This window comes from Gymnodraco acuticeps, unplaced genomic scaffold (assembly GCF_902827175.1).
Source record: "Gymnodraco acuticeps unplaced genomic scaffold, fGymAcu1.1, whole genome shotgun sequence".
Classification (NCBI taxonomy): domain Eukaryota; kingdom Metazoa; phylum Chordata; class Actinopteri; order Perciformes; family Bathydraconidae; genus Gymnodraco; species Gymnodraco acuticeps.
The window spans coordinates 3,431,921-3,456,365 of NW_022990940.1; the positions used below are offsets into that span (position 1 = coordinate 3,431,921).

A 24,445-nucleotide genomic window follows, 5' to 3' on the forward strand; every position below is an offset into this window, starting at 1 on the left:
TTACTAATGCAGTTGTGTGTGGAGAACGCCACACATTTCTTCGTCAATAATGCAATAAGGCAGCCGTCCTGAAATGTAAATTTAAGAGTAGTTCCCTCTCAAGGTCGGACATGATACCATAATCGAATTTATCTCTGCTTCTGCTTCTGCTGCTGAACTCAACAAGGAGAGGCAAACTTAGCAGTCTACGCCCCCTTGTGTTCAACTCAGTTCTTTTGGGAGGGGCGGGAGTTGAACCTTCAAAAGTAACAAGGCAGTAGAAAAAGAAACACACAAAGGCTCAGGCTCGGTGATATTGAAGCTCCTGAAACAGTTTGATTGGCTAGGTCAGCAGATATGAAAAGCTCCTTATGTCTAGGGCAAGCCTTAAGTTAATTGTGAACCGCTTATCTTATCTAGAAAACATAATTGCAGATCATGAATAGTTTCCCTTTGTGCCAGCTTGGATTATAAAGGGAAGGGAAGGTTATCTGTGCATAATAACTCCTGGCTACTGTCACACATTCAGTATGCTGTATGGCAAGGATGTGTGAGGATGTGTTTGGTGGTGATCTAGCAGAACATATTGTGCACCGTGAACGATAATGCTTTGACATCAATATTGGCCTCCAACAAAACCATATCCGAGAGAAGCAGGCCATGCATGGCCAGGTAAAGAAATGCCTCTGTGCAGTTTTCATGCTTCAGTACTGTTCCCTGCATTCAGAGCAAGTGGATGCTTTCCTACTGACGGTAATGAAGGGAGAGTGAAAGCACAGCGTGCCGACTCAAATCATATCAGCATTTCTGAGGCTGTAGTTTGTGAACTCGGAAATTAATTAACAGAGAGGAATCCGTGTATCCTTGGCCCTGCATTGTGTCATACCAGGATACAATTGTGCTTAATAATAACATGAACATGCTTTTGATTTCTGGTCAAGCAGGTATGAGGTTACCGATTGCTTTTTTGAGAGGCAGCTGCTGCTAAATGGGACATTCAGGTGTAATCTGCAAGACAGTCTCTAGACATCCTTCATTTATGCTCAAGCTGATGTGTTAAAGATGTTGTCTGTAATTTAAATAGGCAAATTGTCAATAAATAATCATCTTCTTTTAACAAACACTAAAAAACAAACGTTAACGTCCAAAATGACAGTGTTGATGAACAACTGGACGAAGATATTCTTTTGTGTTCTTTTTTCTAAATGCCTTTTTTATTCTTCATCATTTGTAATCCCGCTTATTATTATTATTTTTAAAGCTGTTTTTGCATAAGCTATTGCACCCCCTTTATCTCCTGCACAGGCTTTTGTTTACATATACCTGAGTATATGAAGGCGTAAGTGTGTTTATGTATCGTTTTAATGTGCAAACAAATACAATTAATAGTGTATGTGTGCAGTGCAGGAGATAAGTTTCATTTCATGCCCCCCAAAAACATGGTTTCAAATTGGATGTGTTTCCTCAGTAAATAAGCAACATAATGTCTACCAATATGTAAAACTAAAAATACAGCCAACCTGCTCCTTTAACACTGTGTGGGTGTAGTTTGATCAGATTTTCCAGACAGTCTTGGCCGCTGTTATCACATTTTGATTCAAATGCTTCTAATTTTTGATTGGGGCATCACCTTTTTCTAACTGAGCCGTGACTACTTTAAACAAGTGATAAAAGCTAAAACACAAACATAGAAAAACTAATGTGAAGGAACCAAAAAGTATTCAAATTTGGCAGATCCTTTTTTGGTAATATCTCATCTTGAAAAGTGGATTGAGAAAATGTGTTTGGATGCACCAATCCAACAGTTTTGGTTTCTGCTGCAGACTTCTCCACTCATGGTGTGCCAACAAATATGAACAGATTTTTACAAAGATGTGAAAATCTGTATACCTCAGTGTGTGGAAGTAATTTGAAGATTTTTTTTATGCGGGAGGCTTTCTTAAGCCAGCACTTAAAGCAAGAGACTATGGCAAAAATGTATTTGCAACTGTAAACGGGGAAGATTTAATAGCAATAAAGTTAAACATTTAAACCAATTCACCTGGGTTTTCTCCCCATATATTTTTAATAGCAAAAACCAAAAAATGCTTCTGCTCAAACCAGCATTATAGCATCAGATCTAGGTATAGGTCAGATTTGTTAAAGATACAATAAGGTCAAATGTTGTACTCTAACAAGGCCTCTGGTGACACCCGAGGGCTACAAGAGCCATAATCTGGGTGTGAATTAGCTTTGGTTTGCTAATGGATCACAGTTAAGCCATTAGGAGGGACAGGGATGGAAAGCCTCACGGTGGAATTACACTTGTTACTCTTTATGTGACTGAGCTCTTCCATTAAATCATACCAGCAGATAAGCCTGCAGGACCAACAGGAAGCAGCATGCAGAGCTGCAGGTTTCCACTATTCCTGAAGCCCTCCTTTCAGAGTGAAAGACTTGGTGTACATTGGGTTCCACACTTGAATGCTGCTCTGTGGCTTCAGGCTGTCAGTGACGTGCTGCTCAGGTTGGTGTGGGAGCGTGAAACGTCAGATGAGTCAACGTGCATCAAACTCAAATTCTGATTCTGATGCAAGTATGTGTGTGTGTGTGTGTGTGTGTGTGTGTGTGTGTGTGTGTTTGTGTGTGTTCATTGATAATTCACACTGAGTCATGAGAGGCTGACTGTGCTAAAGCTGAGAAAATCCACAACCTGCTTTATTTGCTCTTATAAATGCAGTTAAGCTGAGGGAAGTTGTAATATGCTTGAATGCTTCCACATAATTCACACACTTGCCTTTTAATGTGAAAATAACTTTGAAGTGTTGACGTTGAAAGAAATCAAATATTCTTTTTCTGTTCTCTTTTGCTGCAGATCTCAACTGTAAGCGGGCAAACCTTGGGATGAATCCCGAGTGAGTACACCCACATCCACACACAAATACGCACACATACGTTCAGGACCGCAGTGCACGCAAATGTAATTGGCTGAAAAAGAAGAAACGCTTTGTGAGATGTTTGCTCGGGTTTAATGCGAGAGAGAGAGCAGCAGACGTCACGAGAAACAGTGACAAAGTAGAAGCATGTAATATTTATGGATCCGGAGTTGTGCGGGTGCCTTGGGTAAACGAAGTCGATTGACGCGCGCGTTAAACCAGCCGCATGTGATTTCCAGCTTCAGTCATTTTGGCAGCACGATGCGAGAGGGAGACAGACACGGAGCTGTGAAACTGGACTCTCTGCCAGAGATGTCGACGGCGAGGAATCCCTGAAACTGCCGCTGCCCAGGAAATATGCACAAATGTTGTTTTCTGCGGGCTGTTTTTCTCTCGGTTTTTTTTGCACATCGCTACAGAGTATAGTGGACCAGGATGCCGTGTGGGCGATGCTGCCACAAGGGATACATTGTGATTTCGCGGAGATGTTTTAGCCTCCGTTGCATAAATTAAAATAAGAAAAGCTTGACACATGAGGGACTGGAGCTCCAAGGGATCTAATAAGACATTACCACCTGTTACTAGAAAATCAGGTAAGCCTCTCAGACCTTTTTCTGGCTTTTTACATATTGCACTGCCTCATGATGTAGTGCGCGACGAATGTAGGTAGGTAATTATTATGCCAAACATTCATCTCTTTACACTGTACTTTTTTTAGATGTAATCTGGTGTAATGCTGCGCATCAAGATTTATGTACCAATCACCATATGATCCGATGCATTAGAAAGCATCCCATCCTCTATTAGGCACATTTTGGGTGATGGGCTAAACTGAGCTGACTACTTCACTCCTAATGGGCCTCTTGATGAAACACCTTTTCATTATTGTGTGATTTGAAGGGACTATGTGGGCTTGCAGAAAACCTTCACATTGCTTCAGTGCAGGTACCCGCAGTTCCTCCAGCCAGTGCAGTGGCAGCAGTCCTCTTTTCATCCATAGTGCGGTTTAGCAGCATTAAGTACTCTCCCTGCACTGGATTCCAGTAATAAGCTACTTTCTTTTATTTTTTAGAAAATAGGCAATCATTTTATATTTTAAACGTCAATAAACTATTCACAAATTGTTCATCTTCTTCTTGGAAAAAGCTTCAAGGCCATGTCCATCTGTGATAAACCTGAGAGGTATTCCTGCACAGCCTGCTGCTGCTGCTCAGTGTGCTTTATTAGCCTCGCAGAAAGCTGCTGAATCCTTCTGTTTATTCTCATTATGGGCTGCAAGGTGACATACAATCAGTGTGGTTTGTATCGAAGAAGCCAGCTGAGATGGAGAAATCTGACTTCACGTCAATGATTTCTGTGCTCGTACAAGCATATTGAGCTGAGCTTAGCCGGTCCATTGGTGGTCATAGGTCAGGAGCAATCTGTCCGATGTTGGAGGTCTCACTTCCTACCAGAGGGAAAGACTTTGACATGTCATTGACAATGTTATGCCCTAGCACACGCATCCCATCCCCCCTCCTTCTGCTTGTGTCCTAAATCAAAAAGCAGTTTGGCCAAGTGACAGAGGTACAGAGGTACACTGGCAGAAAATCAGGCCTGAGTGAAATGGTGTCAGTCATGTCCGGTCAATATGTCAAGCAGTGGGTACAGAGTGCCAGGGATAACTTGTTTGAATCCTCCATACAGTGTCGCGGTCTAGATCTGCTGATAATTGGGGAAAAAAAAACGGATTGTCACAAAGTTTTCCCCAGCTGGAGCATGAACTTAAACTGGCATCGATCATGATCTGGAAACAATGTCTACACTGCACAACGAAGAGTTCCTCCACACATTATCTTCCCTACTTAAGTAATCAATAATCTGCTGATCCTCCTGTAACTGAATCCCATCAGCCTGTTTAAGAATCCGGATTAGTTAAACGTCTTGAAACATACAAGTGGGAAAGCTTTTCCTAAGGCGATACTGTAAGCACTGGATGTACACATGACATCAATTATGTATGTTAACACATTTTAAATGCTGTTACACTCTCCCAGCATCACCCAGCAGCTTGATATGTAACAGAGTGGTAATGAATACTCAAGGGTGACACTTCCAGTATTTAGAGTGAAGCACAAATTCATTTTTACTATTGTCATGTGGCTTTATTCACTGACCTATTTTGATCACAAAAAAGAGTGCTGTGCACAGAATGATGCGCAAAAAACATGACAGGAGCTGTCAGGAAAAAAGCAGGAAAAGTAGCAATGAGATTAGGGGAAAGCATAAGACAGGAACTAAAACAGGATGCTGAATATTTTTAAGAATTTAAAAAAAGCAGTCTGGAAAACAGAGCAATCTTTTTTTTTTACATTTTCCTGCAGCGATTGTTCTATCTAAAGGGCAGCTGGGAGAGGCAGTGTGTCACTGTAAGGCTGGACATCTTCATTACGATCTCGCCCCAGAGCCCCGTGGCAGAGAGGAAAATGCATCTCACCTGATGTTGCTGTGGGGCTTTTATAGCAACTGTTTGGTCAACCATCCATACAAAGTGCTCCAGATGCTGAATCCACACAGGAGTAGCCATATGCTTCTTTTTTTTATTGCAATGTGATGTACGAGTAGAACAAATAAACCGAAACTTCAGATTTATCTTTTTAGATAGTGCAGGAAAGAAATATCAGGGGTGTGTGCCACAAAGTCACTAACTGTCATGCAACTAGAAAACCATTAGTCTGCCTTAGCAGAGACTGATGGCTAATGAAGCGAATGCACACCAAAGTCTCGTGGGGCGGGGAAGACAGAAGACACAACTCTCATTTATATGCGCCTCATATACCAGCCCATCTGATTTAGAGGTTCAGGACCAACACAGACCAACGCTCTGAGAGCTACACACAAGTGATAACTGCCCCTAAGCAAAGCAATAAGGGATGAGATTACACACAATGATTTATGATACTAGTAATCTGCCTAACATACATCTTGATTCACCCCTCAGAGATAACATCTATACATTCAGCACTGCATGTATATTCATTCCTTAATGCTTTACAACATGTAAATACCCAGGTTTGGACAATTTCAGGTCCCATTTGATTGATATCGATATTCTGCTTGTTCGTTAAGCACCCCTGCCTCGACGCCACGCTACAGAAGTCACTCAGCCCTGATGGCAGGCGGGCTTCCTCTGTAAATTACATTGTTGTGTTTTCTATGGAAAATGTGCAATTCATTCAACCTGTGAAATGTAAAACAGTCCCGAGCAGCAATTACAATTGTTGCTCCTGATTGCAGAACAGACCGTATGGCCGCCATAGATTCAGTTCACTAAAGCAGTTGTGAATACAAAAACAATTGGTAGACAAACAAAATGTAAATGCTAAATGTTTTAATAATTGATACATCATGTATGTTGTTTAAACCAAGCATGGATGCTGTATACTTTCAGATTCCAGCTATTTGCTGCTTTTTTTCATTTTATATCACAATACATTCAATGCATGGTTTTTAAAACCAGTACCAATATAGAAATGCATTTTCAACAAGTCACTTTAGACTTCAGGAAATTGTGATTGACATCTTTTTCCTCATATTTTATGGAATAAAAGATTCAACCATTGCTAACAAAGTAATCAACTGAATAATCGATAATGTCATTAGTTGTAGCCCTATACTGTATATGTAGTCAGATTTAGTAGATATGTTCGTGTTATGTCATACCTTGCAGTTGGAAATGATCATCATTTAATCATGCAGAGTTTCTAGGAAATAATGTCAACACACCATCTTCATTCATTTCTAACTGCCTCTTTTATCTTCAATAACATTTACTACTACTTATTAAGGTTCATGATCTACAGATCTTAATTTATACCCCCAAGATATTCCTTTGTTTCATATCACGCTGTGTTAATTAATAAATAATTTGCCCGAGCAATTTTGAGATAGTTCTATATTTCCCTGCTTTATATTTAGTAAGTGGGCAGCTGTGTCCCTTGACTGTGTAGCTTCATTTTAATGTAGCTTAGCCTTCAGCAATATGCTCAGCTTTTTAATCCTTTCATGTACTCTTCACACAGCATGGTGCCATTTCCCGGCCCCAAAGTCTTCTCCTTGTTGGTTTAAATACCAAAATTACTATATATTTTAACATATAATTAGCAGTGAATTATGTGATTCAATGTAGTATAAAGGGTGCATGTTGAGCCTAATTAAGACCCACATTAAGGCTGCAGCCACACGGAGACGATACGGGTCGTATCCGTTACAGTTCTCTATCGGTTCGGCCACACGAGGCCGACAGGGAAACGCAGAAACGATAACGGGTCCCAAGGGGGGTAGATCTGCAGACGCAACGCTCTGGGGGGGGCAAACGGCTCCGTGATTACGATACGATAATTTCCTGATAATGAAAATACTGACGGGCTGTCAGGAGAGGGGGAGGAAAAGAGACACTCCGTATATTATTCTTATATTATTATATAGAGTCGTTATTCATTTGTTTTAAAGCTCAATAAATAACAAAGAAGACCTTTGACCGGCGCTTTTATAATTTTGTCCGGGAGATTTAAACTTTAATGGAAATGTTGACCGGCGAAAAAACGGAAACTCTGCACGGTTCCCTCGTCCCTTGGAAGAGGCGGAGAGGTGGGTGTTGTTCATCTGCTGGTGGATTTACAGCAGGAGCACACGCTTGCCTCAGGGAGGGAGAAAAAGAGCCAGAGCCCTGGCCCCTGCCCTGCCTCTCCCCACCTCTGCTGCTAAATCCACCGTGGAGAATAAACAGAAGGGCAACCATGGCAACCATGCATGCTCGTGAAGTCTTCTTCGCTGCTTTTGGTGTATTTTGTGGCGGAAGTACAGCGCCACTTACAGGCCCCGCATATGTACTACAGCGTCTCCAGCGGGTCGAGCGGTCTCGTGTGGACGGACACGTTTCTGGTGCCGATTGCGTGTGGACGGAAGACTTTTTTGATATCGACTACGGTTCGTTTTCGTTACCGTCTCCGTGTGGCTAGGGTCTAAAAGTAACATGATTGACTTGCTAGTCCATTTATCCACAGGTGCTGCACCATTATATCGTATGTTAAAGAATACATTCAATTATAATCCAATTAGGATTCAAGTTATTATCAAACATGCTGCAGTTTCTTATAGCTGTAGTTAAATATCTATTTTTGCTTCATGATATCAAGTGATTTAATGTTGTGTGGCATGATTCACTTTGATTTAAGTTGGCAATCCCCTGATATCTGGTGGCTCCCTGTTGCCAAAAACATACGTCATAGTCATGAAGGTCGAGATCTCAGTCCATAAGTGTGTCTGTCATTCATTTACTCCTCTTCCTATCATTCTTGAGCATCTGGCCTGGAGAGCTCCTCAGTTTACGGACCCTTTTCTGTCATTGAGCAAACTGACAACCCCTGACTAAGTGATATATTTTATGGATATGTCATATTTTATTACATGCATAACATTAACAGTACAGATTAACTGATATATTGTATAATTAACTCAACTAGCAAACCAAATAAAGGATTCTGAGGAAAGCGATAATTGGATAATTTAGAGCAGATTATTTCCTGTGAATAATGCATCAGGGATGAATTTTCATCTTACTTTATGAACTTTTAATGCAATTCTCTCTTTGTATTTTTAATAATAATTAGTACTTGAGTGTGTTCTTCTTCCTGATGCTTAGCCATTGTTGAATTAGTTCTATAGTTGTTTTAACTGCTTACTTTTCTAATGACAGAAGAGACTGTTTAACAGAGAGGAAAGGCTTGGGAATATAGAAGTTATGTTCAGATGTTAACTGTGCACTAAATAGTTTATAATCTTACATAGTAATCTTAACTATAAATAAAACCAATTTCCTCAGTTTTCTTCCCAGAAAAGTTGTCTTAAACCCCTCTAAGTCGTGAAGCATCGCGACCATCTGTGAAGCTTTGGCAACCCCTCATCTAGCTTTTGCTGGTGCTCAGTTCTTGACTTGAAGAATTGAAAACATTATGAGATACTCTTTCTGTCTTGCATTAATGATCCATCTTGAACTCAAGCTGATGAAGGAAGAAGAAGCATCTCTAGCGGCATGCTAAACGGCCCCTGTTGAATACATAATGTGCTCTGTACTGTACATACAAAACTGTTGAAACAGCTGCCTCTTTACACGAGGTGAGCACAGCAGGAGTGGACTGACAAAATTAGTTTATTCATTTGTCAGGTGAATAGGAACCTGCAAACCAAACTACTTTTAAGCACTCTTCTTCAAATTAAAACCATGGACAGCTGAAATGGACAGCAACCGAAATGTAATCAACAAGAATTACTTGGTCTGTCCAGTTACTTAAATCGGAGGATTTCATGCTATACTTTCATGTATCTTAACATTTCTTTGGTTCAAGACTGTTTGTCTTTACATAAGAGGATATTTTAAGATGCATCACTGGGCTCTTTTGATGGACATTTTTATCCCTCACATCTTATGTCAAATGATGATTAGAAAATAAAAGACGGATTAATAAATAATGAACATTATTATTATCATTTGAGCGTTTGTAATTGCCAAAATCACTTTTTTCAGCTTCTTAAATGAAATATTTCCTGCTTTTCTTCCATATCAGTTACTTGTGTATTTTTGAAGTATTGGTCAGATGAAAAAAGCAATCTGTCCATGTCACCTCGGGCTCTGGGAATATAGTATCAACATTTTTCACCATTTTCCGACATGTTGTAGATCAAACCCTCAACCGATTATAGGAAATCATTCTCACATTAATCAGTGATGAAAGCAGTTGTTAGCTGCACCGAGTGTTGAATTGAGAAAATATTTTTTTTGCCACTCATTTATCTATAGTCCATATGTATCCCCCTGAGACAACAGATCACTGCACCTGCACTTTAATTAAAAAAATCTATTTAAATACATTTCTACAATGCACCTACTGTACCTAAAGCAAACACAGCAAACACTTAAGCTCTCAAGTTTGAAACACAAAGAAGACCAACATGTAAAGCAACATTCAAGCAACACTCTTTTTTTGGAAGATTTTTTAGGGATGGAGGGGATCATACACAAGAAACGGTCCCTGGCTGGATTTGAACCCCTACATGAATATAACTATGGATATTTAAAAAGAAGCAAACAACATTAAAAACTATTATATAATATTGTCACAGCAAATTAACAAACCAAATCAATTCTTTAACCTTTACAACATATGCAAAACAATTAAGCACTATCAGATTCAGATGAAATGCAATTGTTTATTTCTTATCTATTTAAATAGTAGATAAGTCTTCAAAGCTGAAAATATACAAGAAAATAAGCCCAAACATCTTCAAAAAAGTACCCAGAAGTTTGCCTTCAGAAGTTTATTTGTTGGAAGTTAAAAAATTGCCATAATGGATAAAACAAAATACTTAAATGTTGGATCGTCCTCTCAAGATAGCAACATAAATAAAAAGACAAGTAATCATAATTAGTATTCTTTACCTTTGTTTTTTACAGAGAGGTTTAAAAGATACAGACCACACACAAGAACGTGTGCACAGACATCCGACTACACTGGTTTTCTAACATAAACTGAACAGGTCCTGTGAAACGCTATTGACTATGAGCAGGACTCTTTTCGGGGAGACCATAACATTTAAGTAACCTAATATCTGCTATCATCCATCGCAAAATTAAAACGCTGCACTCCCTGGCACCATATGTTCCATGTCGTAGAACAGGTGAACAGTACAGTAAGTGAAACCCATCTCAATTTTTCGTGTAGTAAAACTACATTTGCAGGAGCACTCTGCAGGCAGCTGCTGCACCTGCGCCCAGACGATCATCCATCATCCTGAACGGGCCGCAGCTGTCCTCCGGTCTAAGAGATGGAGATGTTACATTACAATCTCCACATCATCCAGGCAATCTGATCCTCTCTCTCTCTGTTTCCTGCCATTGTGTCAAACACAAGAGCTTTATTTGAAAAACATTGCTCTGCAAATTGTCAGGATTGGAAGTATCTGATGGCGTGGTTATGGAAGGAGTTGCGCTGACTCGACTTGAAAATCACAAAAGGTTCGGCCAATTTAATCTGGATTCTCACACAATAAAAAATAAGAAGGGGAAGTGGCGGCGCCTGGCAGGATGTTCAGGAGGGCACCTGCTAAGACAAAGTGTTCATATCACAGCGGCAGACACATTTTTCAGCTGACCACGTGAAGACATTCATTTTTAAAAGCAGTTCCACAAATGATGTCAGGATTTCTCTTACATCCATTACAGAGCTGACTCATCTCCGGTCCGACAGCTCGATGTGGAGAGTGTGGCGGCAGGCGGAGAAAACTGTGATCCCGTATTTCATATTGGATTTTCTTAAGTCAATAAAACTTCAAACATAAATCCCTGGAAAAAAAAGAAATAGATACAAAATACATGGAAACACACCACATATATTTTTGAATGCATATCAATAATAGCTTTCTCAGTAGTATCGCTCATTCTTTTTCATATACATGATCATATAAATAATACACAACCTAATAGGAATGTCAGTAAACTATCTAGAAGCCATCTATCTTAGTATGGATCATTACATGCAGAACTCTTAGCGAATCAGTTGATTGATTGGTCAGTGGTTTAATCTATAAAATGTCAGATAATTGTTAAAGAAATACCCATCACATTTATTCACAGCTCAAGGTGACGTCTTCAGCTTGCTTGTTTTGTCTGAACTACAGTTCTGACCCTAATTATAGCAAATCAGATAAGACACAATAAAGCCGATTATAATAGGAAGCTGGACTGATTTATGGCATTTTTCTCCGTAAAACGACAATTATCATAAATATTATCGATCTGTCCGGAACCGATAAATTGGCTCATCGTTAGACTTCTTGTGCTTTTGCAGTTGATGGAAACGTCAACAAACTACGGTTACTGTAATCAGTAGTACTAGTCAATGATTATTGCATGAAATAAAGCTTGAATTGGATATACTTTTATACGTTTTTTTACTCCTAAAGCACAATGATCATAGTGGCAACGCTCAACAAGAAGCTGGCTTTGAGCCAACAATGCTCGCTAATGAAGACGACTTCTCAAGGGGGTGCTTTTGAATGTAATAAACACTTTAAAAGAGTAATTTTTACTCGGCATACAGAAATAGAAGAATATGACTTAATTGCATTTGGCATTCAAGCAAACAATCCCACAAGTTTGTACGTGTGAGGTGTTGGAGAGGATGCTTCAACATAGCTGAATGATGAAGTACACTGTTTCCAGATTTCTTTTGAATCCCTTTTTTAACTAGCTGTTTATTTGGGAATAAAGCTGTGTTTCTGATTCAACTTGCAGTGGTATTATTGACAACGCTGACATCTTTGTTGCTGATAACTGTAGATTGCTTCAGTCATAAGCATTCAAACAACAACAATCAGCTCTCATTTTGAGCTTGATTTGAAGACATTTGTTGTTTTTTTGTGTCGAACAGTATCTCCTCTCTTGCAAATGGGTTGAATATCAGAATGAAACCTAAAAACAGCTTCCTCCTCCTGTTGCTGCAGCTTGGACACCCATCAGGGATTGCCAGGAGTGAAACCTCACCACGCCATCGCCTCATTCTGCTCTTCAGCTCGTCCACTCCCACGGCCGGCCAGCAGCGGTGTCTGCTGATCTCCAACCAGCCGGGTCTGACAGCCATGATTCGAGAAGACCCTCTGCTTCGGCTCAGATCAGAGATCAGCTCGACGCTTGATGGCTAGATCTTTCCGTACAACGCGCTGGGGGCCTTTCTGCTGAGGTACGTCTCGACTCCCTCTGCAGGTTCTATCATTCAAGTGGAGCCATTTTTGCGCTGCTTTTGTTGATGTTGAGGGAAGTGTCAGTCATGTCTGATTAAAACTGAGTGGAACCGGTTTATGTAAATGAGGCTCTCGCATAACATTTCCTCTATTCTGTATACATGTGTGCCTGTCTGCATAAAGCAAGCCGGTAGTTTAAAAAGAATGCGCCATTTATTGGTAGTGACAGTGTTTTCTTCTAAAGCAATAAGACTCAGGTTGTGGTTGGATTTACTGTGTTATTGTCTCCTACTGTGGTCCAGATTTATGATCTCTATGACAAGGCATCAGATATGGCACACAGTTCATTTCAGGAGGCGCTGGATTGGATATTAAATCATTTAATAGGATACCTGGGATCTCACCTTTTCTAATAAATTATTCATTACGTTTAATGGTCCCCGGTTTCCCCCCTAGGATTGCTATACAGTTAAGTTCAATTTGAAAAGGCATACATCTGCACATTCTGTGGCAGATGATGACAATAAGCATCCTGCTAATAAATAATGCCACATGAAATCGGCTGTACCTTTTTTGCTGCAGCGAGTCTTTGGCCGTGTCACAGTCTAACTCACTCTTATTTTTCTCCATTGCAGTATCCCTCACTGCGTAGTAGCACATGGATTTCAAGACTTCAAATGAAGAGGTTGGTGGCATTCAATCAAAGGAAAATGTTGACAGTTAATTGACAATGATTATAGAAACAGCTCTGGCATTTTCAAATGCCTGAGACAACATCTCTGAAAGCATGCGGCTAGAGCACCGATGTAACAATTTCTGTATTAAAAGGAGTACTTTGAATACATAAATTGTTACATCTGCACAAATAACCAAATCACATAACAAACACTTAGATTGTTTTAAAAAAATCACAGTAAAACACAGACAAATCGGTCTTCGGAAGAAAAGTTCACACTTCATGATGAATATGCAAAGATAAAACATGGTTTTTAGATAGTCAATTTAATCCAAAGTGTCAGGACGGAAACAACAAATGTGGCAAGAAATAAAAGATTAAATATATACCAGATATCTTGCCGTTAAAGGACAAAGTATATAACAAATATGACAACATACATAAGATGTTGTTGCTGCTCATCAGTTTCCATGAGCTTGTTCTGAAACTGTTTTGTGTTCTCATGATGAAAAATGATCTGCCATGTTTGTTTTGTTTCGTGTTTCAGGGTAGCTGTATTACCCTAAGCGAAGGACTTTTTTTCTAAGGAAAGAAATACACAATCATGTGCAAGCTAGCAGATCCACAATTAAGATGATAATAGAAAGGATGATTGGAAGGGAGAGTAAAAGATTATCATGCAATAGGATCAGAGATAAGGTCAATTATGTACTAAACAAGCGAGACAAAAGGTCAAACAACGCTGAATCACGTGAGCCCTTTCTGACCCAGCAATATACAGTTATGGCACCGCTGCCCTCATTTTGCTCCCATAATGACTCTCACACACACATTACTGTACTCCAAACAATGTGAATTAATTCACCGCTCATTCCATTTCTCACGCTGCAGCTGCAGGCCGAGGCTCATTTCTTCACGTTGCTCATTACGGTTGAAAGATAATATGCTCCGTGAACGTGCTTTAATTCAAGTTTGACCTGCAGAGATACTCCGTCTAAGAATAGCGACCGTGCAAACGTCTTCTCTTGTTAAGTGATGAGCGCCGTATCCCGGGTGACAGGGATGCTGACACTGGTGTCTCTTATTTCTATTAGCAGTCTTGTCAGGTGAAGGTGCTTCTTTCATTTAGACCTTTTTAAGTCAAGGACAGGACAGACATTGCAATTAGCCTGGGAGGAGGAGGCATATGCAGAATGCAAATGTATGCGGATTAGCATGATTTAAATGGATCATTGGAAACAGTCACAGTCCTCCTCACACTTGCTTGTATGAAGAAGGGAAATTCAAATGTGGAGGGTGAGCTCGGTTCCAGCCACTTCATTTCAAAGGTTCTTAATATGCCATCAGCCTTATATGTAGAACAAATGAGGATATCATTTCCTCTGTGTATGTACACAAAGCACACGACTCATGAAAAGCTGCTTCTCAGAGGGTCTGCTCATTATTTGAAACATAAATCAGAAGTTGTCTTGTGTTTTTTTCCTTTCTCTAAATGCGTGTTTATTACTCAGTGCTGAATATGGTTATTTGTTCCAGCATTACCATTAAAAAGGAAAACAGTAAAAAAAACGAAAGAGACAAACATCGTCAAAACCCTGTATCCTGATTTCATGTTGATCCTGCAGCGAGTATTCGGAACAACATTTAATTTCATGGCCAGTTAATTTAGTCGTGGAGGGATGATGAATGATTTGATGTCTCTCACTGTTTTGTTTCCCAGAAAAAGAATGGGATTTATTTGATGCAAGAAGGTAATGAGGAGCCGTTTAATATAAGACTACACTTGGCCAAAGATATTCTGACCATTCAAGAACAAGATGTCATCTGTGTGTCGGGAGAGCCTTTTTATTCAAGTGTAAGTAACATTGTCCTTATTATAATAACTAACTGTACCTTCATATGCTTATATATTGAAATGAGTTACATTTGCTGTACAATACATGAGCGTTACCTCACACAGATACTGAGAGACAATCTGAATGACTGCTTTTATGACAAATCTACATCACTTAATCTATTCCTCATACATCAATGTAGCTATTAAATAGTAATTAACCTACTGGATCATGGTGTATTATATTCAAGCCACACTTGCCTTCACATGAATACATTCCCTGAGACTATTACCTCTCTGGAGAAAGCATTATTCATTCAGTTACATGTTGCTGGGTAAATCTTTAAAGGTAAATGAAGTGTCCTCTCAAACATTATTACTAATTGACGTAAAGTGCAAAGACATGCTACGGTAATAAAACCTTAAACCATGTTAATGAAGTAATAGTGTAGACTTTTCAAAACTGAGAACCAATTCACTCCTCTACATTCAAAAGACAGCCTTGAAGTCATGCTGTTTGCACCATACTGTTAGTGTTGAAAGGCAGTCAGGCATCAATGTCCCCAATGTTAAATCAACATTTGTATACTAGAGCAAAAGACAGTTACTACGACTAGAAAATAAGTAAAACCCAAAATACCTGACACAATTAAAAATGTTGCATCCTTAAAACCATGCAAAAAAAACCCACTATCTTTGAGACAAACTATATATCTGACGCAGATCCGTAGATCCATACGGTTCAGTAGAAGAAAGACCAAAGAGAATTGGACAGAAACCAGGCCAAATGTCACATCCAAGCTTAAAAATGGTCTTAATTTGTTGGTCTTTTCCGAGTTGTAATGCTAACACCTCTAAACTTCCTCATTAACACATTATATTATTTCGTCAGCACCCAAACTGAAGCGTGTTAATTAGTGCTTCAGAGGTGCTTGTAGGCAGATTTATTTTCCTTTTTATTTGTCATAGCCAAGCAAGCTGTTTCCTCTTCTCTTTCAATCTGTATGCTAAGGTAAGCTATCCGGCTGATGGCTCCAGTTTCATATTTAATGCTTAGACAGGACACTGCTGTCTTCTAATGTAATTCTCGCCAAGTAGGTGAAAGAAAATAACGCGACCTCGCTTAAATGGTATCCTCCTTTAATAATGAATGTATGTAAATTGTTATTTTTTACCTCACAGAAGCAAATAAGGATGCATCACATATTTGTATTGGTTTTCTCTTGCACCATTTTATTTATTTTGATTGAAATTGAGTTCTGATAAAACCAAACGTTCCTTCTTGTTTAGTTGTAAGAGCTCCCTCAGGTTGAGCATCCGTCTGTACTGATTTCTGGTCTCTTAACTGAATCTTTTCCAGGAGAGGACTGTAACGATCAGGAGGCAGACAATTGGAGGGTTTGGCCTGAGCATCAAGGTAATTTAGATTAGATCCCAGCTGATTGGGCTGCTCCTCCTGAATGCTTTAAATTAAGTCTAAACAAGGCTTATTGATCATTTTCTTGTCAAACTGCAATAACAACGTTAGCTGAGGGACTTTGCTCTGGGTGTCTTTAACTCATTCTGTGTTTGTGATCCCTTTTTGTAATGTAATCTTATCTCCTTAGGGTGGAGCAGAGCATAAAATCCCTGTTGTGATTTCAAAAATATCAAAAGAACAAAAAGGTACATTGTGTTTTACAGAAAGTTTTTCAACCTTGTTCATTTCCTTCCCCTAGTTTGTTCTCACCAAGGTGATTTTTTATTTCCAGCTGAACTCTCTGGGCTGCTTTTCATCGGTGACGGCATCCTTCAGGTAAAATGCCAAAGCTCTTGTTTACACATATCACCCTACTCTGCAAAATAACACACACCGTCTCTTTAATAATTCATGTGCCACTCCGCAGAACTGCATGCCTATAGGTAAATGTCACACCTCAAGTCCTTCATTTATTACATGTATTCCTGCACATAAATAAATAAATCCCACATCTCATCTCCCTCAGCTCATCTGATGCAGAGCGAAAACTCACAAGCCAGCCTTCAACACTCTGTATTAATGGCAACTGTGAATGTGACTCTCTTGTTTACAGTTTTCGGCGCATATGCCTTAACAGTTATTGTGCTCGCCTCATTAATCATTTTGAAGTTAGCGCTGGAGTGATGCAATGCCAGCGGTATTATTTCGGGTAACCCTGTTATTGTTGTTTTCAGATAAATGGAATAAACGTTAGAAGTTATCGCCACGAGGAAGTGGTAAGCTGTCATCTCATATGTCATATTTTTCTTCCACTGCGCTTTCAACGGCTTATCTCGTCTTACTTTTGTATCTTCTTGACATGTAAAGCCAAGTGTTTTTGTATTAAATGAACCTACAAAAGATGTGTAGATCTGTTATCTTGGCTCTCAATTCTTAGTGAGAAGTTAGCACACCATTGTTCATCACAGCAAGCCTTCACAAATCCTCATAAATGACTGAGCCTGCAATACAAATATCCCTGTGATTTTTTCAGGTCCAGGTTTTGAGAAATGCTGGGGAAGAAGTGACTCTAACCGTGTCTTTTCTTAAGAAGACTCCTGCCTTTCTCAAACTACCCCTGTGTGAGGATTGCACATGTAAGAAACCTCTACACGCACTCTGTAATTAAAGTATAGGCCTATAATCACCATAACCGGAGTGCAAAATAATTACCCAAGAGTATTTATAGCTGGTATTAATTTCAGTCTAAGATTGGTTGTCCTGGTGAACAGCCACTTCGAGAAGAAGAAATGTTAAATATAGTTGCTTCCCGATTACAGAATTGGGAGTTTCAACTAAATAAAATGCCATTCTGCTAAAGAGAGGGTGGGGAAAAGAGAGAAATGGACACATCTTCGCAAAAATATTTCTAAAGACTAAACTGAAAGAATTGACGTTGCTCATTGTTGTGCAATTGATTGCTCTTGCATGGGAAAGCTTCAGCCCCGGCCTTTAGACATGAAAGCTTTCATAAAATCCTTTCATATGCGTATAGGCCGGGTTGACTGGCCGTCCAACCAGTCATCTGAATACAAATTGGCACCGAGCAGAAGCCCACAACGAAGGAGAACAAAGCAACCCAATTTTGTGGTTATCTGTGATTCACTGCAGTTGGAAACCTTGAAATAGATGTATGTGTTACTCTAGATGTCTTTGATTTATCAATGTTTCTTTTGTGTTTGTTTGTGTGTCCCTGCTGTACATTCAGGCATCCCCAGCGACCAGAGTAGTGGGACTTCCTCTCCTCTGTGCGATAGCGGCCTGCACTTAAACTATCATCCTAACAACACGGTACTTTTTTTATTAGCCATCTCTTGACTGACTGTTTCTATTACTGTCCATCTATGCAGAAGTGCCAGAAAGTTGTTTCCGTGTAACTGTCACTGCACGCTGAGGCTCTATCTTTATCTCTTGAGGGTGATTCAGCTTTCCTCGCTCTGCCTTGCCTGTGCACCTGCAGCAGCAACAACAGCAGCAGGACTCTCGATGTGTTGAATGTATTGAAAAGCTCCTTTTCAAATTGTGTTTCACACTTCCTACAGGACACGCTGTCCTGCTCGTCCTGGCCCACGTCCCCCGGACTCCGCTGGGAGAAGAGATGGGTGGACCTGCGCCTCATCCCCCTGCTGCACTCACACCTGTCTCAGTACAACCCGGGCTTTGACGTCTGCAGGTGAGCTGCTGGTTGCATGTTGAAGGGTCATTGGTGTCTGTTCTCGCTTGCAGAGCTGGTGTCTCGCTGTAAGGCTCTGCAGGAATTAGTGCCGAGATCTTTTGTAAAATGCTTAAAGGTTTTTTTATAAATGGAGCAGCCTATCATCTGAAAAAATGTATTCAGTTCTCCTACTTAGTGTATCCCTTTAGACACAATTAAATAGGCAAAATAGTTCTGCGGTAAGACATACCTACTAAATAATGGATGCTTAAAGGAAAATACATTACGCTGACAGTAAAACAAATATTACATGCATTTTCATTTTGCCACACTGTGGATGATAGAAACAGTAATCTTGTGGATTGACTCTTAATGGACCACTTGTGGTTTGGCATGTTTTAGCCCATTAATTGAAAATTGCTAAAGGATACCATAAGCTTTTAGATTGATTAGCATTGTGGTGGGCAATGGGTTCAGTTTCATTTCATGACAGAATGAAGATCAACTTCACTTCATTTTATTACATCAGAATTAAACCAGGTCAGACGAAACATTTTGTTTGCCCAATAATCTTTTATGTGGTTGTGTTTTGAAGAATTGCATCTCCACTTTATTTCTAGTTTCAAGGCATTGTTTAGCTGTCCACAACATTACTATTTTGGTTCACTCCCACTGCTCTGATAATGTTGTTTTCTGCAACATCAGGCAGCAAAAGGCAATAGAAGGCTTTCGGGAAACCTTTACACTACCTGCTTAGCGCCAAGCCGTGGGCCTTAACAGTTTTAGCAGTAAGCTTGCAAAGTAAGTGGGGCATTAAGATACTAAAATGCCCGATATTTCCCTCAGGATTATTTTGTGACGGCCAGCAGGGGGAGACTCCACTGGTTGCCAAAATAAGTCGGATTGTTTAATAGAGTATGAGAAAATGTGCCTATTTCTTACTTGTTTTATCATTTTAGTAAACATTATCCTGACAATTGTATGGTACCAATTGCTGTATTCAAATCGTCTGAAATACAGCATAATGTTAATTTTGTAAATAACGATCTCATTTAGAAGAATACAGACGATAAGTCAGGGTATGCTGTGTAGCTTCTATGATTGACTGGTCGCTAAATTAAAGTTGATTGTAATGTTTGGTGTCCTTGTTCAGTGTTCTTTTGTACGGTGCTCCACCCAATCACGTCAAAAAACAGACATGGTGAGGGTAAAAACTCCAAACTCAAGGTTTCAAAGCAGACACAGACCAATGGGTGACGTCCATAAGTCCACTTCTTATACATGGTCAATGGCTATTGCAGGTTCAAAGGAATAGTTTCAGCAGTGAATTTTCAAAGAGACTGCATGCTGGGATGAAATGGAATGAAAAAATAACTTTGACCACCCGACAATAAAGCAAAGTTGAGGAAATACATAATGCAAGGTAGCTTCTGGTCTTTGCAAGTTGCTTTTCATCCCCTGCTGACATAAAAATAATCTAATGGCTTCCCTGAACATCGAAAAACAATAAAAAATGTATACATTTGGTATGTTGTGGGTGGTTCATGGGCTGAAAAATACCAAATCACCCCGTAATCATTTTGTTTTTCTCTTAATTCTCTCAGGAAAAATGCTTTCCAGGTCGTAGCTGTGGATGGAGTTTGCAGTGGTGTTGTTCAGTTCCACACTGCCGAAGACTGCTTGGACTGGCTTCAGGCAATAGCAAGCAACATTTCCAATCTCACCAAGCACAATGTGAGTATGAAATAATAACACTTGTTAGCTCTGCCGCCTCTCGCTGTCCCCTGTGTAAACCAATAAGGTGTTGGGTTGGGAGTTAATGCAAAAGCCTTTTCAATTTGTGGATCGTCTTAACAGTCCCTTTGCAAATGTCACCGCACAACGTAGACCCGTACTAATGTCTTTCCACACTTCCAGTAAGTACTCACTTATATCCTAGAGCCTTAGGTCACAATAACTGCCAACAAAGTCCCTTCAGCCAAACCCATGCTCTTATTATCTATAATTCAACATTATACGTTGAACAATAATTACTGCATGAGGCAGCCAAACAAAAAGAAAGAACAATATTGTATTGTTTCTCGTGTTGTGAGCATCTTTTTCTAGCTCTATAAATAAAGTGCGTTTCCAGATGACGCTCAGCAGGGTGACAAATGGTCATGGTGGCTCATAAGAATCTAACTTTGACAAACCAATCAGCATATTTAGGTCTGTTACCATGTAGCAAAGTTAAAGGGATAGTGGAAATCCGCGAATTTTGGGTTTAACTTATGTATTTTTATTAAAAATAAGCATAATAAACAATTTTTTTTAATTTCATGCGCCTAGTTTCATTTTATTTTCAATTTTACTGCGCCCTCTCAATGAAACGAAATACTTCGGGAATCGTCGGGAATCTTCGGGTGATGACGAGAGCATAGGAAGACGGGCACAAACAATGGCGGACATTCAATAGCATTTGCATGTGAATAGCCGACCTTTATTATGGTGAATAGATGTGTTTTGTATGGCTGTAGTGCGACAGCAAATGCAGAGAATGGCGTATCGTAATAATTCTACGTGACACAACGACATTGGATTAACCTTGAGATGCGTTTTTATTCCGTTGAACACAACTTTTGATCACAAATCAAAAAAGGTAAGACGTAATTATTGTAATATTTTTGGAACCGGATGTTGTTTACTTTCTCTTTTCTGGCTGATAGCTCCAGGAATTCGAGGTCTTACAGTGATGACATTACACCTGTGGAGTCTCAGCTTTAAATCGTATATCTTGTTTGTGCAGTTAAGATAGTAATAAGGGCATTTCTACCGTGTATTGTGTGTAAAAAAGCGTTAGCATTAGTTAGCATTGTTTCGCTCAATGCTAATTCAAAGGCTTGGTATTACTCTTGTGTTTTTTCTAGCTAACAATTGTTCTTATTGTCAGTTAGCGGAGTTTCTTACCTTTAAAAGGGTATGAAACATTAATAGTTTCATAAATGTTAAGAAGCCCTGAGACATGTGAGAGAAAAAAAACTGTGGGAGGGGTCCACTGGGGGGACCTTCGGGCTTAACTGGTTAACAATGATTAATATTTGTAAAGGCTACAGGTGATCTTAAGATGCGTGAGCTATGCTTAGGGACCTACCAGTCAAGATTATTTGTGCGTAGGGGTGCATCATCTGGCTCCTGGTCATCCTCGCCATTGCCCATGCCGTGAACCATCACCTCGGGCTCGGGCTCGAACAAATAAGGACGTAATGGTCCATCGTCTGGCTCAATATTGTCACCATCGTCGCTTACTGAACCGGATTCAGATTCAGTTCCTAAAACGACATTTTCGTAGGAAAGCCGAGAGGATGTTTCTGACTCGCTATCATCACTGGATACCTCGTACAATCCTTCTTCTTTGTCTGGTATATTTGCCCTTCCACGTTCATTCTGCATAGACGCCATGGTTTGTTATCGTATCGTCTTCCTAAGTTTTCGTCACTTCCGGTTTGGCTGAGTCGAACATTTCGTTTCTAAAAAACTTCGGGGAAGCTGCAATAAAGTGCTTCTAACATGCGTAAGGCAATTATTATATTTTTTTAATCAGGTGTGATTGTTTTGGTACGTAATTATGCTTGTATATAAGTTAAAACGAAACTATTTCAGGTTCCATTTCCACTATCCCTTTAAAGTTAAATCTCTAGAGGTATTGTTCAGCCACCATCTACAAATATGCAACCAGACTGTGGCTCTCCACAAGATATGAACACAACATGGAGTGAGCACCAGTGATGAATGGGGATTAGTAATTATCGTGTGTGTGTGTGTGTGTGTGTGTGTGCGCGTGTGTGTGTGCGCGTGTGTGTGTGTGTGTGTGTGTGTGTGTGTGTGTGTGTGTGTGTGTGTGTGTGTGTGTGTGTGTGTGTGTGTGTGTGTGTGTGTGTGTGTGTGTGTGTGTGTGTGTGTGTGTGTGTGTGTGTGTGTGTGTGTGTGTGTGTGTGTGTGTGTGTGTGTGTGTGTGTGTGTGTGTGTGTGGTGTGTGTGTGTGTGTGTGTGTGTGTGTGTGTCTTGGGGAATAATGGAGGCTTGGTTAATTGGAGTGGACGAAGTGAGGGACGTTAACATAACCCTAATCGCTCACTGCCACGATGACCTCAACAATGGAGGGTGAACTAGCAAACTAGATGGATGGGGGGGAAATAACATATGGCTGAACCATCAGGGATGTCAATCATCATTACCCTTGTTTTCTATCATTTTATTGTTCAACTACTTGGGTCTTTTCAATGGAAGTGTGCTGGTTATTGCCACCTGTATTTAATGTTGTCCTGCATCCTTTGCATTTGATGTTTTGGATTTTGCATTTCCTGCTAATGTCAGCCCTGCATAGGCACACATTTCATGTCGTTTTGCAGCTATTTGAGCGATTTGTGCTTCTAGTCTAAAGACATGAACAACATTCTAGAGTCATGCTAGCTGCTCTATGAGACTGTGCTAAATGCTAATGTCAACATACTAATATGCTGATGTTTTGCACGTGGATTGTGTCATGTAAACCATTTTAATTTAGAGTGTATGCTAAAATGTTCTCATGAGTACTGAGTACATACTGAGGCTGATGAGAATGTAATTGGTTCTGCAGATATTTGGTGGTAGACAAAAGTATCGGACCTGATGATGCAAAGTGAAAGAAATGCCAGAGAAATTACAATTCATCCTGAGGACATTAATGTCACTAAAACTGTCAAAATAAAAGTGTCAACATCATGGTGATACTTTAAGAAAAGCCAGGGGATGTCCAAAGTCAGTGGGATGTATCTTCTACTGATAATAAATGTCTGTCCAAAGTCCTTTGCCAATCCATCCAGTATTTGTTGAGACATTTCTGTCTGACAAAGGACATTTTTATACGCTTTCAGCTAAATTCCCCAGATCAGAGTCCGAATTGTAACACACTTTATAATTTCATATTTTGAGTCACTTACACACATGAAATCTCATTAATTGTCATATGATATGTTATTTGTTTATATTTTGTGTGTTTGTGTGCTTTGTGTTTTCATTTTACTGCTGCACAAAACCTCTTTGGGACGAATGAAGTGATTTTTATTGATTGATTTTTCATGCTGCGGATCAGCCAGAGTCCCTCAAAGACCTTAAAAATAATAACCTGTAAAAATAGGGAATGCATTTGAGGGCAATTTTTTTTTATCAATTTGCACCTGATTCAAGATGAGATAAAAAATAAAAGATAATCCTCTATTAATCCCACAGCAAGGACATTTGCAGGATAGTGCAACGACAAGATGCATCAGTTAAAAAAAACATTAAACCAAGACGTAATAAATATTTAACAATTAAAAACACAAAATATAATAAATAGACAGACTGAACGGTTGACTTCACAAAGTCAAAACAATTCAAAATCCTATTAAATATTCATAGATAAGCCTTGAAAATAAATGTGGGCCCTCCTTATTAAACTGGAAATCTTGCAAATAAGATGTACTGTATAAATGGACAAAAATAACAAAAACTCCTAAAAATACATGAATATCAAGGACATCATTAATAGTAGGGTCATCCTTTGCTTCCACAGCAGTTTTAGTCTTTCTTTTATAGCCGTCATAACATTGAA

At 39.6% G+C, this 24,445-nt stretch overlaps 1 protein-coding gene and 1 long non-coding RNA gene across 5 annotated transcripts in view; one reads left to right on the forward strand and one right to left on the reverse strand.

Annotated features, from left to right (window-relative positions):
- sntg1 (syntrophin, gamma 1) overlaps positions 1 to 24,445 on the forward strand; it is a 66,768-nt gene that overhangs the window by 31,964 nt on the left and 10,359 nt on the right. The window contains exons 1-13 of one of the 3 annotated variants that reach the window (XM_034234576.1): positions 2,368 to 2,485; positions 2,834 to 2,873; positions 12,435 to 12,670; positions 13,307 to 13,356; positions 15,068 to 15,202; positions 16,542 to 16,598; positions 16,789 to 16,846; positions 16,933 to 16,976; positions 17,375 to 17,416; positions 17,674 to 17,776; positions 18,388 to 18,470; positions 18,722 to 18,852; positions 20,439 to 20,568. In XM_034234576.1, the coding sequence (XP_034090467.1) occupies positions 13,330 to 13,356; positions 15,068 to 15,202; positions 16,542 to 16,598; positions 16,789 to 16,846; positions 16,933 to 16,976; positions 17,375 to 17,416; positions 17,674 to 17,776; positions 18,388 to 18,470; positions 18,722 to 18,852; positions 20,439 to 20,568 (810 nt within the window). In that variant the 5' untranslated portion in view covers positions 2,368 to 2,485; positions 2,834 to 2,873; positions 12,435 to 12,670; positions 13,307 to 13,329. Of the gene's footprint in view, positions 1 to 2,367; positions 2,486 to 2,833; positions 2,874 to 2,972; positions 3,488 to 12,434; positions 12,671 to 13,306; positions 13,357 to 15,067; positions 15,203 to 16,541; positions 16,599 to 16,788; positions 16,847 to 16,932; positions 16,977 to 17,374; positions 17,417 to 17,673; positions 17,777 to 18,387; positions 18,471 to 18,721; positions 18,853 to 20,438; positions 20,569 to 24,445 lie in introns of those variants that run through there. The other 2 variants (XM_034234575.1, XM_034234574.1) reach the window with 2 other exon arrangements.
- On the reverse strand, positions 10,211 to 13,509 carry LOC117558393. 2 transcript variants are annotated; one of them, XR_004570829.1, is made up of 3 exons: positions 13,240 to 13,509; positions 11,144 to 11,274; positions 10,211 to 10,750 (listed from the first exon to the last, which is right to left on the reverse strand). It is a non-coding gene; the product is annotated as an uncharacterized LOC117558393 (long non-coding RNA). The 2 variants fall into 2 exon arrangements; XR_004570828.1 differs by having other exon boundaries at positions 10,211 to 11,032.